Below are 16,985 nucleotides of genomic sequence, written 5' to 3'. Positions count from 1 at the left end.
CCGATTTTTGGAATGTTTTTTGAATATAGAAAAATTATTATTTTTTGTGATACGAAATAAAATAAAAAGATAAAGCAATTCTATCATGAATCAATATATTGGGATTTAATCTTTTAATGCATATTGATGCATATTGGTATTGAATTTATTGAAGCATTATTTAACGAAATTATAAGAAATTATAAAGAAAAAAAAAAAAGATATATAACAAGTGAAAAGATCGAGTTGTAATAAAAATATAATTATGGTATATTAATCCATTACAATATAATTTAATATAATATGTATATATATATATATATATATATATTATATATTAAATATGAAATTATAAAAATTTAGATAAACAAAATATAATTCGATATATATAAAAAATCAAATATATTTATTAATAAGTTTGTTTATATATTTTATAATTAAAATGAATTTCGACCATTTTAATTATTCGTTTACTCTATTTTACAATGATTCTCAAATGTATGTTATTTTTGAAAAAATTATTAAAATTTATGAAAATTCGTTCATTTTCTAATGTAAATTGTAGAAAATGATTCGTTTTATAATCTTCATCTAAAATTTTTAATTTTCTTTATTCTCTATAAATTAATGGGAATTAATCTTTTAATATTTAAAAAAATAATATTTAAAAAAAACTTTGTCTTTATCTTAACTTATTTTTTTTTTAAACTAGAATAATCCTACATATATGATTTTTTAAATATTATTATAAACTGATACTACTTACATGAGCCACCCTGTATACTATGCATGAACTCTGAATCAAATTCTATTCTTTGTTTTGATCGTAGTTTAGGATTTTTCAAAAAACTTATATTACTTTATAAGTGTTTGATCATAAGAGAAAATAATCACACAAAGGCATTCTCCTTGAAATTAGAGACATAACAGAACAGTGAGATCAACGACAACGCGATAGTTTGTGGTTATCCTGACACTCGGCTATATGAATATTTCTATGTGAAAGTTTAGTTGCAATAACATTCATATATATAAAATTTATAACAGAAAATCAACTTACCATGCACTAGAGTACTGCTACCACCTCGCAATTTCAATACTTGTCAGAAACATGACCGGTGCCCAAACAAAGAATTCACGTGGAACGAACGCATACACACACCGACAATCTGTCAAACGAAGACGTTGGAAATTCACAAGATAGCAGGAAATACCTCACTACGTTAGTAAAGCATTTATCCGAAATATCATCACATCGTGAGAAGGATTTTTTAATCAAAAAATAAACAATATCCACACGTTCACTCTTTTGTTTTGCTACTTAAACAACGAAAATCCCCAATCTGAGTTCGACGTCCTGCTGGCATTAACGTATTAACTGGCCAACAGAGAATACCTGTTGACTCATTTTAAAAAAACAAAATGGCGGATTTGAAGGCTACGTTATATGTTGTTTTGTTTTAGTTGTATATTTATTTAACTTTTATTAATTCGTTGAAAATTTTGCAAAAAGTGCACAAATATTTTGATTAATATGATATTTGCAAAAGAAAAGTATTAATAGAAAAATATGTTGAATTATGAAATTACATTAATGTAATCTAAAATAAAATATTAATATATTAGCGTGAAACTAGATTTTGTAGTTTAATTTATAAATATAGTTTTTGTAATATTATTATAAGTTTTTATATTATAAATATTAAATAAACGGAAAATAAATTGTGTAAAAAAAAAAAAAATGGCGACTACGCGCGAAATTATAGACATGCGCACTGACGTTAATATTCCAATCAGTTTGACAACAGTCAAGTTCTATTCAAGTTCGAATTTAACCTCCTACGTATTTTATTGAAAAAATATTTTAAGTGAAATTATTCCTTATTTTTTATTGAATCGATATTACACATTAAAAATGGCAGCACCAGAGGCGATACAAGTCAGTTCTCTTCCTCTACCTCCAGTTCAGTATATTAATTTGTATACAGATGAAAATGTTCGTCGAGGCAGAGCACCAAGGCCACCACTGCCAATACACGATACTTATTCGATGTTTGGAAATGTATTTAACGCAGATGATACAATTATTAGACCTCTTGAAGCTCAAGGAATTAAAAGGTTATATCCTCAGCATTTCGATCGACGACGAGAGTTGAAAAAATTGAACCACTCATTGCTTGTTAATTTTTTGGATCTAATAGATTTACTCGTACAATGTCCTGATAGTCCAAGACGTGCAGAAAAAGTAATATAATATATATATTATAATATAACATTTTAGCATAAAACAAATAGTCAATGTTTGTATTATTGTTTACAGGTGGAAGATCTTAGTTTATTATTCATTCATATTCATCACTTATTAAATGAATTCAGACCACATCAAGCTAGAGAAACATTAAGGGTAATGATGGAATTGCAACGTAGACAGCGTATAGAAACAGCACTTAGATTTCAGAAACATTTAGAAAAGGTATGATTTTTAATTAATTAACATTGGCATAATGTGCATTTGAAGTTATAATAATTTTTTTTATAGGTCCAAGAAATTTTACAACATGCATTGCAAATGTTACCAGATACTTCAGAATTAGATTCTAAATTAGCAATAAATACAGATGCTATGGAATCTGTTGATAATTTAGGTTCTGAACAGCAAACTCCAGATCCGTGTAATCCATGTGATCGTATTATGTGCAAAACGATAGATGATATGATTTCATCGAATGGATTATATTGAAATTTCTTTTTTAAACGTATACTGTAAAAATTATTGTAATTATAATTGTAAGATATATTGTAATAATAATTCTAGAAGTGTAGTATATTTATTAAACAACAGGTATAAATTTTCTGTACAATTTATCTATTTCATTACATATATTAAAAAGACAATATAATTTAAATCAATAGTTTTTATTCTTCTAATAATATTGCAGTAAATTTACTAAAGTAATGTTTACATATTTGAAATCATAATAAACAAAAATAATATTTTTAAAATGTTACAATATATTAATACATACAAGTAAATTTTTATATAATTACGTAATTGACAAATTACAAAACATTTGTATTAAATATTAATTAAAACACATAAATATTCGATAATTGTAAATTTTTCACAAATAGTTTAATTAACTGTGTAATAACACTCGATATTGGGCATAAAAAATACAACATATATTATGCAATATTATTATTTATTAAATTAAATGATAATATATTCATGAATTATTATTATTATATTATTAGCATTACACAATTTTTATTCAATGGTGGATAGGAAAAGGACACAATATGTTTTTAAACTCACCTTACAAAACAGCTACCATGAATATACAAATAAAAGATAATATACAACCATGCCTCAATTCCTGAAAAGAATAAAGTTATAATCTTTCCTTATAAATTTCCTCCTTGATCTGGTAATCTGTAATCAAAAAATGATTATTTTTGGTCTGCTTTGCTATCCATTCAACAAGAATCATATACAGCATCTGCAAAATAAAAAGTATGCAATAAAAATTATATCTTTATTTTTACATAATCAAAGAAACTTTTCGATTTTGTATTATATTTTTTATTTATATTTAATAAAAGATTTTAATAATTTTATATTGCTTTTATACTTAAATTAATTATTTTGATAAAAAAAATTATTTATTTATTTAATTGACAAAAAAGTTAAATATTTTATACTATAGAATAGAAATAGTAAATAAAAAATATGTATAATTGTAAATATAACTAACATAATTTGAGAAATTGAAAATAAAATTTTAAGTTTCTCTTTAAGTTTAAGTTTCTTTGATTTTATTATATTTCCAAAAAATGTTCCATTTTGATGTTTCCTCAATTACTCCAATCGTCGTTTTCCTGTTGGCAAAAGAAATAAAAAATGTTATCTAGAAAGAGGAATAGGAAGAACTAGGAAATACAGGAATACATTTTGATACTATTTTAACATCTAGAGTTGTTGTGGAAGAAAGAAATTGTCTGTCTTTTGCAAATACGTGTAACACCAGTGTCCATGTCATAGCACAAACCGGTCATTGTACAGTATGAATTTTTAAATATTCTCTATATGAAATTTTTGGTTCTGATATTTGATAATTCTTCATTTCAAATGATTCACATACTGTGTCCTTGCACCATTTTCTCGTCATTATTTTATTTGTTGTATTGCCTGTTAAAGTACCTGATTAATAGTTTCATAATAAACACTTCTTGAAGTTCATGATGTCATCTTGCTCACTTCTTCCCACGTACTTATTCACTTTTTCCAAACTCAAGTTTCTCCAAATTGTATTTTTCATTTGTTTAACAATAAAAAAATTGTCATAACACAATTAGTATATTATTTTCACACCAATCTTCTCTTCTTTAAATGTCAATATTTCATTATGACAATTGTCAGTGATTATCACTGTATTTAGTGAATTATTGATCCTTATAATTTTGTGTTTGAAACTTGTATGTATGGTGTGTACTTAAAGCTTTCACAAGAAAACACTTTCTTTACACTAAGATTTATAGAACAAAAAAGTTGTATTTCCTTTGTCACTTTTTTTAAAAAGCACTTTCTGTAAATAATCACTTTTACATTCTTCATTTTTATATGTACATTTTACAGGCCTGATATAGTTTTTATATTATTGCAGCTTTTACCATTTCATGCTTTTTAAAAATTTAAATAATCATAGAGTTAATAAAAATTTTTTCTCCACGTTCCACGACCTCGCGGTCTATAACCACCTCGACCACCTGACCTATTTCCTCTAAATCTACCTCGACCTATAATAAAATAATGAAAGAAAATTCTTTTTCTATATTTTTTTTCTTATGATCTTTAACTATTTTATAAAATAATGTTTCTTTTTATTAAATTACCATAATTTGATGATATGTTTGAACTATATTTTCCACTAGGAGGAGTATATAATTCCCTTTTACTTTTATCCTCTTTACTTCGTTTATTAGAATTGCTGTCATTTCCAAATGTAATTGGTGTATGTCTCTTCTGAGCAGATGAATGCTTTTCATTCTAGAATAATGAATAAAAAAATTAAGATATTTAATAAAATACATTTTTTTAAAAAAATTAGAATTATAGAAAATAGAATTATTTAATACATACCTTCTTATCATTAGCTGTTGTTTTCCATGAAAGATGTATAACACTTTTAAAACTGGGTGGTGAATGAAACAAATCTTTAATTAAAGTGTTAATATTATTTGTTGTTTTCAAAGCAACAACTTTTAATTGATTCTCCTCTGACTTTAATTCTTCTTCTGATTTTCCACTAATTGCTTCTCGTAATTTTTTTATATAACCTTGAATACCACGTGCAAAATACTGTAATCTTAATCTAAATTCCTTAAGCTGTTCTGGATCTTTCATTAAAAATTCTGGTGTTTGCTTGCATAATTTATGAAAAGCATACATGAGACATTCAACATGACTGAACTGTAATTGTGGTACTTCAGTTATTTCTGTGACTGGAGGTAGTGGCATATATGTCTAAAAATATTAAAATATTATTAATATTATCTAAATAAAATATACATTTTCAATAATATCATTACTTACAATAAGAGTATTATAAAGTTGTTGTACTTTTTCTTCTGGCTTATCAATTGTGCCACAAAATACAGCTAATTCAGCAAGAAGTTTTAATAACTCCAATTGTACATCTCTTCCATCAGGTGAAGTAATTAAAGAAAGATGTGGTAAAACTTGTATACAAATATAAGAAACAAAACGCGATGAATCTATTTGAGACTAAAAAATAAATACATTATTGTAAATTTTATAAATAAACAGAAAATGACTTTTAAAAATTTGATTAGATTATATTTACACTAAAGAATGGAAGTGCATGTTTAATACATTGTACAAGTCTATTCCACTGTTCAACATTAGTATGTTTGAATGGTTCAGACAATTCAGCTTGTTCAACTGTAATATCTACTAATTCTTGCTGTCCACTAATTGTTGTACCTAATCTAGTCCATGCAAGAACTTCCATAATACTGTGGAATTCATCAGCAGTAACATCCTAAATATGGAAGTATTATAAAAATCATATAAATTAAAAAAATTATGGTAACTATGGTTATAAAAAAATCATACTTGTAACACTTTTTTGCATTCTGAAATTAAAAGATCTTCTGGTTCTTTAGTAATAATATCATGACCTATTGCTTTTAATTTTGTTGCTAGGAACTTAATGCAACGCTCACGTGTTCCATCATCACCATTAATAATCTGACTAAAAAATCCACTTATTGTACCTACAGAAAAAAATAATGAAATACAGTTAACATTTCATAAGTCTAATAACAAGTAATTATAATATATATATTATATGTATTAATAATACCTCTTGGATCTGTTTTCATAAGAGACATAACACTATTATGAACTACAGCTAATTCAGATGGATCTTCAGCTTGAAGTAATTGGGCTAAAATATCTGCAATTCTAGCTGTATGTTCTTTATTATCTTTACATAACGCAGGTAAATCTTTAATTGCTTGTTTCCTGATCTAAAAATAAATTATAAAATTTTATATTTTTTATATATATACTATGCATATATTAACAATATAAATAATAAAAAAAAAATATACAGCCATATCCTCATCTTCACAAAGATCTAAATGGGCATCTATAGCCTGATCAGCCAATTTTGGGAAATATTTAAAAAACCTTGCAATGAATTGTGATGCTAGTCGTTTTTCTTTAGGTGATCCTTTTACTGCTGTTAGAATCTCTAAATATTCTTTTTCATGCTGTAATGTTCAAATAAAAATTTAATAATATTTACTATTTCTTCTGATTAATTATTTATGTACAATTGAATTATCATTTCCATGATAAAAATATCATTCAATCAATTTCAAATTAATAAGATATTTGCAAATATTAAAAATACGAGAAATAAAATATATATTTTATGCTTATAAATACAAAAAATTATAAAAGATAGAAATGAGTAAATGTGGTTATTCAATATAACCAAGTTTGTAGACTACCTCGGCTAATTTATCTTTGGCATCAGCCAAAATGCCAAAATTTTTGTATAATTTTTCGATACTGTCCATACTCATGATAAAATTATTATCGAATTTCCACATCTAAAGACACAAAACATATAAATACGATTTTACACTCAAAAATAGGTAATCTAGCCGGCCATGCACCACGCCAAGAAACGACAAAGATGGCAGCCGTTCTATATACATATATATATAACCAAAGTATGAAAGGACGGGCATTCATGGTGGCGTTCAAGTCGAAAATTACATATGTATGCGATAAATATTATCAAAATTACTACGTTGATTAAATATTTATATAAAATTTCTTGGAAGTTTTTTCATTTTCTGAGAACATTTTCTTGAAAAAAATTTCTTGAAAAAAATTCTTGAAAGTTTTTTCATTTTCTGAAACTGAGAATGTAATAATATATTATTATGAAATTTAAAAAAAACTTCATGATACCATATTTAATGCTACAACCTAAAGTACAATCAATTTACTAAAATAAAGACAATATAATTAATCTTAAATTATTAATACATAAAATTAAAATAGATAATTAAAGCACATATATTTTAAATCATATAAAAATTTATTATTTTCTAAGAACATTTTGTATATATATATGTATATATATATATATATATATTTATATAGATATTATAACAAAAATATTTATAAAATATTATATCAAAATTTACAATTTTTCCGTGAGTTCAGGAACAGCCTTAAATAAGTCAGCAACTAAGCCATAATCAGCTACTTGAAAGATAGGTGCTTCTGGATCCTTGTTAATCGCAACAATTGTCTTTGAATCTTTCATACCAGCAAGATGCTGAATTGCTCCAGAAATTCCAACAGCAATGTATAAGTTCTATATAATATAAATTAAAATATAAATAACTTTTTAATAATAATAATTATATATAATTATAAATCAAACTTACTGGAGCAACAATTTTTCCAGTTTGTCCTATTTGTAAATCATTAGGCACAAAACCAGCATCAACAGCAGCACGAGATGCACCAACTGCAGCATTAAGTTTATCTGCTAAAGTATATAATAATTTGAAGTTCTCACCAGACTTCATTCCTCTTCCTCCAGATATAACAACCTTTGCAGATGTTAATTCTGGTCTATCAGATTTAGATAACTCCTGTTTAATGAATTCTATCAACTGTGATTTATAATCACCAGCTGGTGCAGATTCACACTTGGCATTGCCTCCTTCTAAAGGTGTAGCTTCAAATGAAGTACCCCTTATTGTAACTATTTTTACATTGTCTTTACATTTTAAAGTTTGAATTGCATTTCCTGCATAAATAGTACGGATAAATGTATCAGTTGATTTAATATCAATAATATCACTTACTGGAGATACATCTAATTTAGCTGCAATCTTAAAAAATAAAATTTATATATGAATTACAAAAAAATATTTCATAATTGCATATAAAAATAAAAAAAATATATCCTTTAATTTGATACTTACTCTTGGTAATAATGCTTTACCAAAAGCAGTAGCACCAGTTAAGATATGGGTAAATTTATATTCATTTTGAATTCTAAGAATCAAAGGAGTTAATGCTTCTGGGAAAAATCCTTTAAAAGCATCACTATCTGCGATTAAAACTTTAGATACACCATTAGCTTTACTAACACTTTGTGCAACTGTATCACATTTGCTACCAGCAACTAAAACTGTTATATCTCCACCAATCTTTTTTGCTGCAGTTAAAGTATTACAAGTAATAGGTAATAGTGATTCATTATTATGTTCTGCAATAACTAATGTAGATTCACAACGTGCCAATAAGCCATACTAAAATATTAAATAATTTGATTAAATATTTTGTTTTTTTTGAACAAACAATTTAGAATTTTATTTTAATTTATATTATTTTTATTATTAATGATATTAAAAAGATATATAATTCTATTATATATAAAATTAATATTTAATTAATGATTACATTAAAAAAAAATATATTTTATAAATAAAAAATCATTGAAATATTATAGATAATAGAAATTTATACTTCGTTGATAAAAAAAGAATTGTATATATTAAGAATTAAAGGTTAAAACAAATAAGAATCAAGAAAATTGAATCTCTTGATACTCACTTTATTTGCAATTCGAAATGTTCTAAAGTAAGTAGCGAACATTTTTTTATAATTTTTAATGTTTCAGCTTGACTTAATTAAACAATAACTAAGAAAATACTTAATTCAAGTTAATTTTATATCTAATAATTAAATCGTATAATAAAGTCCAAAGTTCAATCAAAAAAATAATAAAAAAAATAAAAATAATATCTCTAAATCAAGTAATAATAAAATGTAGCGTTCTATCAATCTAATAATCAAAAAAAAAAAAAAAAAAATTTCCTATTTCTTTTAATACATTTTATTTAAATGGATTAGATTTGATTTTTTTTATTAAAATAAAAATTTCTATGTGGTGCATTTTACTAAATATATTTTATGAATATATTATAGAATATATTATAAATATATTATGAAAGTATATATATATTTATAAAGATGTATATTTTAAATCAATTTAAAATAATATTAATTTTGAAATTAAATATTTTTTTTATATTATTATTAAATAATATTATTATAAATAAAATTAACATTAATAATTCTAAATTATAAAATTTAAATATTTTTAATTATTTTAAATTCTAAAACTTATTAGTTAAATTATACTAAAATTAACATTATTAAAATTAATATTATATTTATATATTTATAATAATATTTAAAATGTTTATCTAGTATATATTATTTTTATATAAAAATCCTGTTTAATATTTATTACTAAATACTTAGTAGTAACTTTTATATAGTGAAATTTTAATATTGGAAATCCTGTTTAATGTAATACGCAGTCAAGTTTGGCCATTTCATTAGTTGCTATCCGAACAAAATGGTAAGGTTGAAATAAAATTACTTAATCTAATAATTATTTTAACATCCTATAAAATATATCTCTATAATTATCAGAATATTATATTTAAGAAATATATGGATTTTATTATTTATTTCAGTCGGCTCACAAAACATTTATTATCAAACGAAAACTTGCTAAGAAATTAAAACAAAACAGACCGATTCCTCAATGGGTCAGGATGCGAACTGGCAATACTATTAGGTAAAAATCATTAAAATACATGCTTGAATTTTCATTTAATTTGCTATTTATTATTATTGTATATATATATATATATATATATTATTTTATAATTTTATAATTTTATAATTTATATATATAATTTTAGATATAATGCTAAACGGCGTCATTGGAGAAGAACCAAGTTGAAACTGTAAAATACATTTATGTATTTTCTTTACATTTATTGTAATATTAATTATATTAATTATTCATTTTTAAATAAATTCTAATTGTAACATTACATTTACATCTTATATTTATAAAAATTTATTTTTTAATTATAACACGAATTTTATATCGATCAATAATTTCAGAGAGAAAATGATTTAATAATATTTATAACAATATTTATTTATATATATTTATATACATATTATAATGAATTATATATTTTGCGGTGACGCATTTGTTCCATCCATTCTTTTAATAATTCTTCACCGCTTTTAGGTGCTGATAAATAATAATTTTTTGGTGGTTTTCCTTCTTCTAAACGTACAAAGTAATGAGTATGTCTATAATGTACTATTCCAAATCTTGATCTAGCATGACGTCGTAATCCTTTTATTACTACACCTTTTGTTGCAAAAGATTCAGCTGAAAAATTAATTAAAATAATATAATATTCCTAATATATTTGAATATATTTTGTAATTAATGTACTGACCAACCCATAAATTACTTTTGAATTCAATATCATGTTCTTCCACAGCTATCTTTTGTGCCTCTAAAATCACTTCCTTGGCTATAGCTGCACCTTTTTTCTTTAAAAAACTCAATTGTTTAACAGCTTCATCTACAGACATACCTCTTACAAAAGAAGCAATATACCACATTTTCAATGGACTATATTTTATGTTTTTTTTTGCATGACAAACATACTGTAAATATAAATATAGAAAATACTTATATTTTAATTGATAAGATAAAATTCTTTAATTATTAATAAATTATACTTACACCTGGTCTTTTTTCTTCATCTGGTTTTTGTGGAGGAAAAACAACATTGTTATATTTAAGAAAACCTTTTTCTACATCCTCATCATCGGATTTAAAAAAATAATATGATCTTTGTATACTAGATAAACAATTCGAATTAGTTGTTTTAAATAATTTATGCGATATAAATCGTACACACTGTTTTATATTCTGCATCTTCTATAAAGATGAAAAAATATACATTAAAATTATGAATTAATTTATTAAATTAATTTATGAAATTAAAATTTTTTTTATAAATATTATATTAAAATATTTATAAAAAAATAATTTATGTAATTTATTTTTAATATAAATATAAATATTTGTAAAATAATAAAAGATAACCTTTTAAAATCAAAGTACATTATAAACAAATGCTAGTTAAATATCAATTCAAAATATTATATATACTTACATTTTTTATAACATATAAATATTTAAAAACTATGTGACAAAAAATTTCTAATTAATATTTTATTGTATATAAAGAATAATAAAGAAATATTTTCAAATATCGTCTTCAAAACACATCTATTCAAAAAACACTAGTTACTATTGACAGAAATATTTTAACCTGACATACAAATTAGAGTTTATTTATTTTATGACAAATTCTTATTCCATTTATAAAAATTAAAAATTATTCATTATAAAATAATTAATTTTTATTATATAAAAAATAAAAAATTATTTCATTTAATTAAAGAAAGATCAATATTAAGTTTTAAAAATCGATACTGTGTGTCTTTTTATTTACTTTTTTTTATAATTCATTTTCTATTATTATTAATAAAATTGTTTTTTTATAAATAAATTTCATTCGAGTAGACATTTTGATTGGTTGATATTAGAATCAAATTGTCAGATATGTCAGCAGAAATAATAATCAGTATATTATAAGCAGCACCTACGTATCGTCACTTACACGTAGTCGAATGCTCTACTTTGTATCGTGTTCATGACGCAACTTATTAAATTGCTATGGCGGAGAATTAGTGTGTGATTAAATCTATTTACTATTTTGCTCCGTCATTGCGTTAGTATAAAGTTTAATTCGGTCTTTAAAAAAAAAATCATGGATAGTAATAAAGATGAGGCGGAGCGATGTATGGAACTTGCAGAACTATATCTACGAGAAAAAAAGTACGAAGAGGCAGAAAAATTTGTACGTAAAGCACTAAAACTATATCCAATGAAAAAAGCAGAAGGTAAGTTGACAAAAATCTATTTCAATCAGTATATAATATCAATCAATCGCTTTTTATTTTTTATTTTATCCATTCATAAAATTGTCATTATATTGAAAGAAATCTACACCATATTTTTGAGTTTCAACAAAATTATGTTATAAAATTGTTATATAGCATTATTATTTTTTTAGAAATTATCTTAATATTTATTGAGTTTAAAAAACAGTTTCTATAGTTGTACGAAAATAAAATTTCATTTATATTTACTATTAGTATGTGAATTTATCATTATGTAAATTATTATTAAAAGAAAATAGTATGAATATGAATAAAAATTGTAATATACATAAATAAAAATAAAAAATTGATAATGAAAAAAAATTTATATAATTATATGAAATATAAAATGCCTATAATTCATTAATTATAAATATTTACAGATGTGTTAGCAAAAGTGACAATGTTATCAAAACAAAATCAAAAGTCTGAATCTGAACCTACACTTAGGAAACGTCAAACTGCATCTAAAGAAACCACACATACTCAAGCTTCTAGTGATTATACAAAGGAGCAACTTGAACATATTAAAAGGTATTTATATTAATTAATTAATTAAATGAAATTCTGAAGTTTTAAAAACATTAATGTAAACAAAATATTTAAAATATAATAATAAAATTTGTTATTTAATTCTGATATTTGTATTATAATCTAATATTTTTTCTTATTATTAATAAACTACAAAATAATTTATTTGTTTGTAGAATCAAAAAATGTAAAGATTATTATGAAATTTTGGGTGTAAATAAAGATGCAACTGATAGTGATATTAAGAAGGCATATAAAAAATTAGCACTTCAGTTACATCCAGATAAAAATAAAGCACCAGGTGCTGCTGAAGCCTTTAAAGGTAAATGATAATTAAAATATATTTACAACAAATTTATTATAACAAATTGTAATTTACATATACACAGCTATTGGAAATGCTGTTGCTATTTTGACTGATGTTGAAAAGAGAAAGCAATATGATATGTATGGTCCTGAGGAAGAAAGACTTCAAAGTGCTCAAGCTCATCAAAATCATTCACATTATAATTATACAAGAGGATTTGAAAGTAAGATTATTATAATATGTTTATTTTTTTCATAGAATTATTTCATATCATAAATTCTTATAAGTATTTAAATAACTGATTAAATTAATTTTTTTTAGCTGATATAACAGCAGAAGAATTATTTAGTATGTTCTTTGGAGGTGGATTTCCACAACAAGAATTTTATATGAGACGTTCTGGTAGATGGGCAAGACAACAAGATGCACAAGCTCAACATGCTCACTCTCAAGTATGGAAAAAAAATGTATTTATTTATACTTTAATTAAATATGTGATTATTTTTAATAAATATTATGATTTTTAGCAAGCAAATGGATATACCACATTCCTTCAAATGTTACCTGTGCTATTATTAATATTGTTAACTATGATGAGCAGTTTCTTTATATCAGATCCTGTATATAGCTTGCATTCTAACGCGTAAGTGTATTTACAAATATTTATCGACGAATAACGATGAATAAATTAGTTTTAATTAATAATTCTATGTGATGTTTCAATTCTATTACTTATGCTTTATTTTCTCGGCTTTTGTCTCTGGTATATTTTATTTCAAACAAGAGTGATTGATTTGTATGAAAGGGATTATATGCACATTTTAAATTTGTGCGCAGAAAATATTCTGTACTGAGAACAACTCAAGGATTAAAGGTGCCCTACTATGTCAAAGAAAACTTTCATACTGAATATCAAGGCAGCTTACGTAGACTAGAAATTTCTGTTGAAGAAGAATACCTGAATAATTTGAGACATGCCTGTTTTAGAGAGAAAAGTTATAGTAAGTATTTTATTTAATTGATTTTTAAATGCCTCAATCTAGCAGGGTACTGTTGCTCTTAGAAAAAAAGGCTTTAATTTAAAAGTCAAGAAATATATATTTTTGGATACATTGTTTCTTTAATCCCTAGGAGAAACAATGATGTGGAAAGCAAGAAACTTTGGAGATCAAGAATTATTTTTCAAAGCTAAAAATATTGAAACACCTTCATGTAAGAAGGTACAAGAATTACAAGGAGCATAGCGACGTTATGTTATTGAATAGAATTTTGTTGTAGATAGGTGTATATTATATTTACACATGTGTAGTTACTATTGGATGAAATGAAGAATATCAAACATTATAATACATGCGAATATATTATATATCTTCGCATCCAAATTGATAAATGATATTCTTCTGATCCATGAATTTTTACATAGGCCGTTTAAGCTGTTTGTTCCACATATTCAAATTGTAAATTAATATAGGATTCATTATAGTAGCAAGTATGATGAATTCCAATATGGTACATGAATCTATCATATAATATAATTAAGGTAACATATTTCAAATTCATTAGATTGAATCATATAATTTTAAAATATAAAAATCATATGTTGATTAATTTATATACATTGTTAATCAGGATTATTTATGTTCCATTATTACGACACGAGGAGAAATAGCTGATTGATATAGTAAGTGATAAACATTAATTTTGAAGATTTTAAAATATTTCTAATTATTTATACTCATTGAAAGAATTTGTTCATTAAAATTTTAATTCAATTCTTGCCATATTATTTAATAGTTAAATTGAAAGTTTTTTTAATCCTAGCACATAATGATTTTGACGATTTTAATAAAGATATTGTTGCAATATTGAAACTGCTTGTACACAGGAAATTTAAAAATAAAGATTTAAAAAACTCATTTAAATTATATATAAAAATTATATATATAAAAGAATAAAAAAATGTAAGAGAAAATGAATGAAATTAATGCATTTCTTTTAAAGAAGAATAAAAATTAATTTTAATATTGAAAAAACCCATTTAGTTTGTAAGGCCTAAGTTGTGGGTAATATCGAAATTCATGTAAATTTTTTTTTTGCATTAAAAAATAATCTATTGCACAGTATTAAATAATATAGAAAGTTATTAATGTTAAAAATTTTATGGACGCAATATTACACTGGATACATTCCTTCTGTTATTATGAGAAATGCACGATATATTACAAGCAAGAACATAGTAATTGTGACACATATTTACATTTATGTATATTATTTTTTATTCGAAAAATTTATGTAATTTAAATTAAAGAAAGAAAAGCATACATATTATCATGAAAAATGAATAATAAATAATTTTGATTAAGCTACAGTCATACACATACCATATACGTCATTGCGTCGTAAATTTTTATATGGGCATAAAGTTGAAAAAAAAAGAAATTCCTATCAATCTGATAAATGACCACTTATGTTTGTTCTTATTTATAAATTATAATGTATATGGATAATGAGATATATATTGACCAATATATTTATCTTGAGAAAATATTTTTTTTGTGTGATGTTGGAATTTTTCGGTACTAATTGTTATCTTTATAATAATCTCAAACTGTTGAACTTTTTGAAATCGTTCGAGAATAACATTTGAAACATTTATGCGAATCAGTTTAATCGAACTGCACATATCAAATTTGTTTTATAATTTGGCCAATTCTTGTATGTTTAATAGCACTTATTTATCTAAATCATTACGTGTATATTATAAATATATATGTCAAAGTATTTTAATTAGCTAAAATAAAGGAATTTTAAAAATTAATCAATTTGAAAGTTTATAAACTTTTAAAATTATTAATTATTGATAATGCTAAAAACTATATAAGACTATATAATAATGCTTTCATTATGAAAAGATAGATCTATACCTATAACATTCAATCCATCTCATCTAATGCTTTTATTAATTTTTATTATTTGTTCTTTTATCAATAAAATTTATCAATGATTGATAACATAAGTAAATATCTTTTATCTATATGTTTCGAAAATATATTTAAAAAACATAATAATCGTCAAATCATTTTTAATTTCAAACTTCATTTTAATTTCTTTTAATAAATATCATAATTCTAATATCATGTAATTTTTACAGATTGCTCCTCACTCCATGGATCCCTGCAAATTAAGAAATTTCCTATCGAGTATCAGATATTTAGACTTTTTATTGAATCCTGCAATTCAGGTCATCCATATCGATTTTTTATTATCTACTATCAGATCTATTTCCTTAGAATCCTTAATCCTTAGAATTTCCTTATTATCTATATCTCAGCATCTTTCTCTCAAAATTTAACGAAATACAAAAATAACAGAAACCAAACCAAGAAAGTTTATTATAATTACTTATTAAAAAAAAAAAAAACTAAAAACCACAATTTAATCGTATTGCTCATAAAATTTTATGAAAATATCTCACGAGAAGATTCCGTTACATGGAACATCTGTTACATCCAAGGATTATATGACTCTCGTGAACCGTAAGCGAAGTATGATGATCGTTGAAACGTGTTCCAAGGTCTACCGGATGAAAAGTCGGTTTCAAGGCGGCCTGATACTGTATGAGGAGGATCGTGATGCCGCGGCGAAATTCTTGCTGAATGCCAGGTGAAATGTCAGTCGATGCACCCACGTGATTCGCGGCTAGTCGGTTAC

The 16,985-nt window shown here is 23.8% G+C and overlaps 7 protein-coding genes across 15 annotated transcripts in view; 3 read left to right on the top strand and 4 right to left on the bottom strand.

Moving 5' to 3' along the window:
- LOC108000293 (tyrosine-protein kinase Btk) overlaps nucleotides 1-1,357 on the bottom strand; it is a 152,409-nt gene extending 151,052 nt beyond the window's left edge. For both annotated transcript variants that reach the window (XM_028668003.2, XM_017060530.3), the window contains exon 1: nucleotides 1,040-1,357. Coding sequence is in view for 1 of the 2 variants with exons in the window: in XM_017060530.3 (XP_016916019.1) it covers nucleotides 1,040-1,042 (3 nt within the window). In the remaining variant the exon portion in view is untranslated. The remainder of the gene's footprint in view (nucleotides 1-1,039) is intronic.
- Nucleotides 1,358-1,707: 350 nt separating this feature from the next.
- On the top strand, nucleotides 1,708-2,885 carry LOC108000383 (mediator of RNA polymerase II transcription subunit 7). Its single transcript, XM_017060681.3, has 3 exons — nucleotides 1,708-2,224; nucleotides 2,300-2,452; nucleotides 2,519-2,885. Exons 1-3 carry the CDS (start codon nucleotides 1,895-1,897, stop codon nucleotides 2,717-2,719), a joined length of 684 nt encoding a protein of 227 aa, XP_016916170.1. The 5' UTR covers nucleotides 1,708-1,894; the 3' UTR covers nucleotides 2,720-2,885.
- Nucleotides 2,877-7,374, bottom strand: LOC108000380 (apoptosis inhibitor 5). Its single transcript, XM_017060678.3, has 9 exons — nucleotides 7,021-7,374; nucleotides 6,616-6,777; nucleotides 6,366-6,531; nucleotides 6,116-6,276; nucleotides 5,844-6,041; nucleotides 5,573-5,764; nucleotides 5,120-5,503; nucleotides 4,873-5,026; nucleotides 2,877-4,776 (listed from the first exon to the last, which is right to left on the bottom strand). The coding sequence occupies exons 1-9, from the start codon at nucleotides 7,120-7,122 to the stop codon at nucleotides 4,688-4,690; spliced, it is 1,608 nt and encodes a 535-aa protein (XP_016916167.1). The 5' UTR covers nucleotides 7,123-7,374; the 3' UTR covers nucleotides 2,877-4,687.
- A 224-nt stretch (nucleotides 7,375-7,598) lies between these two features.
- Nucleotides 7,599-9,522, bottom strand: LOC108000382 (electron transfer flavoprotein subunit alpha, mitochondrial). Its single transcript, XM_017060680.2, has 4 exons — nucleotides 9,155-9,522; nucleotides 8,521-8,850; nucleotides 7,975-8,427; nucleotides 7,599-7,901 (listed from the first exon to the last, which is right to left on the bottom strand). Exons 1-4 carry the CDS (start codon nucleotides 9,194-9,196, stop codon nucleotides 7,725-7,727), a joined length of 1,002 nt encoding a protein of 333 aa, XP_016916169.1. The 5' UTR covers nucleotides 9,197-9,522; the 3' UTR covers nucleotides 7,599-7,724.
- A 297-nt stretch (nucleotides 9,523-9,819) lies between these two features.
- LOC108000385 (large ribosomal subunit protein eL39) lies at nucleotides 9,820-10,452 on the top strand. The gene is made up of 3 exons (XM_017060686.3): nucleotides 9,820-9,968; nucleotides 10,087-10,190; nucleotides 10,318-10,452. The coding sequence occupies exons 1-3, from the start codon at nucleotides 9,966-9,968 to the stop codon at nucleotides 10,364-10,366; spliced, it is 156 nt and encodes a 51-aa protein (XP_016916175.1). The 5' UTR covers nucleotides 9,820-9,965; the 3' UTR covers nucleotides 10,367-10,452.
- An 84-nt stretch (nucleotides 10,453-10,536) lies between these two features.
- Nucleotides 10,537-16,891, bottom strand: LOC108000384 (large ribosomal subunit protein uL22m). 8 transcript variants are annotated; one of them, XM_062086585.1, is made up of 5 exons: nucleotides 12,115-12,225; nucleotides 11,605-11,633; nucleotides 11,169-11,366; nucleotides 10,876-11,089; nucleotides 10,537-10,805 (listed from the first exon to the last, which is right to left on the bottom strand). In XM_062086585.1, exons 3-5 carry the CDS (start codon nucleotides 11,361-11,363, stop codon nucleotides 10,585-10,587), a joined length of 630 nt encoding a protein of 209 aa, XP_061942569.1. In that variant the 5' UTR covers nucleotides 11,364-11,366; nucleotides 11,605-11,633; nucleotides 12,115-12,225; the 3' UTR covers nucleotides 10,537-10,584. The 8 variants fall into 8 exon arrangements, with proteins under 8 accessions (XP_061942569.1, XP_061942570.1, XP_061942568.1 ...); XM_062086586.1 differs by having other exon boundaries at nucleotides 12,101-12,121; XM_062086584.1 differs by lacking the exon at nucleotides 12,115-12,225 and adding an exon at nucleotides 11,947-12,083.
- On the top strand, nucleotides 12,261-16,092 carry LOC108000381 (dnaJ homolog subfamily B member 12). The gene is made up of 8 exons (XM_017060679.3): nucleotides 12,261-12,397; nucleotides 12,820-12,970; nucleotides 13,144-13,289; nucleotides 13,357-13,497; nucleotides 13,596-13,726; nucleotides 13,802-13,917; nucleotides 14,112-14,275; nucleotides 14,406-16,092. The coding sequence occupies exons 1-8, from the start codon at nucleotides 12,265-12,267 to the stop codon at nucleotides 14,516-14,518; spliced, it is 1,095 nt and encodes a 364-aa protein (XP_016916168.1). The 5' UTR covers nucleotides 12,261-12,264; the 3' UTR covers nucleotides 14,519-16,092.
- Nucleotides 16,892-16,985: the final 94 nt, after the last annotated feature.

This window comes from Apis cerana, linkage group LG16 (assembly GCF_029169275.1).
Source record: "Apis cerana isolate GH-2021 linkage group LG16, AcerK_1.0, whole genome shotgun sequence".
NCBI lineage: Eukaryota > Metazoa > Arthropoda > Insecta > Hymenoptera > Apidae > Apis > Apis cerana.
This window is presented reverse-complemented; position numbering and strand designations above follow the sequence as displayed.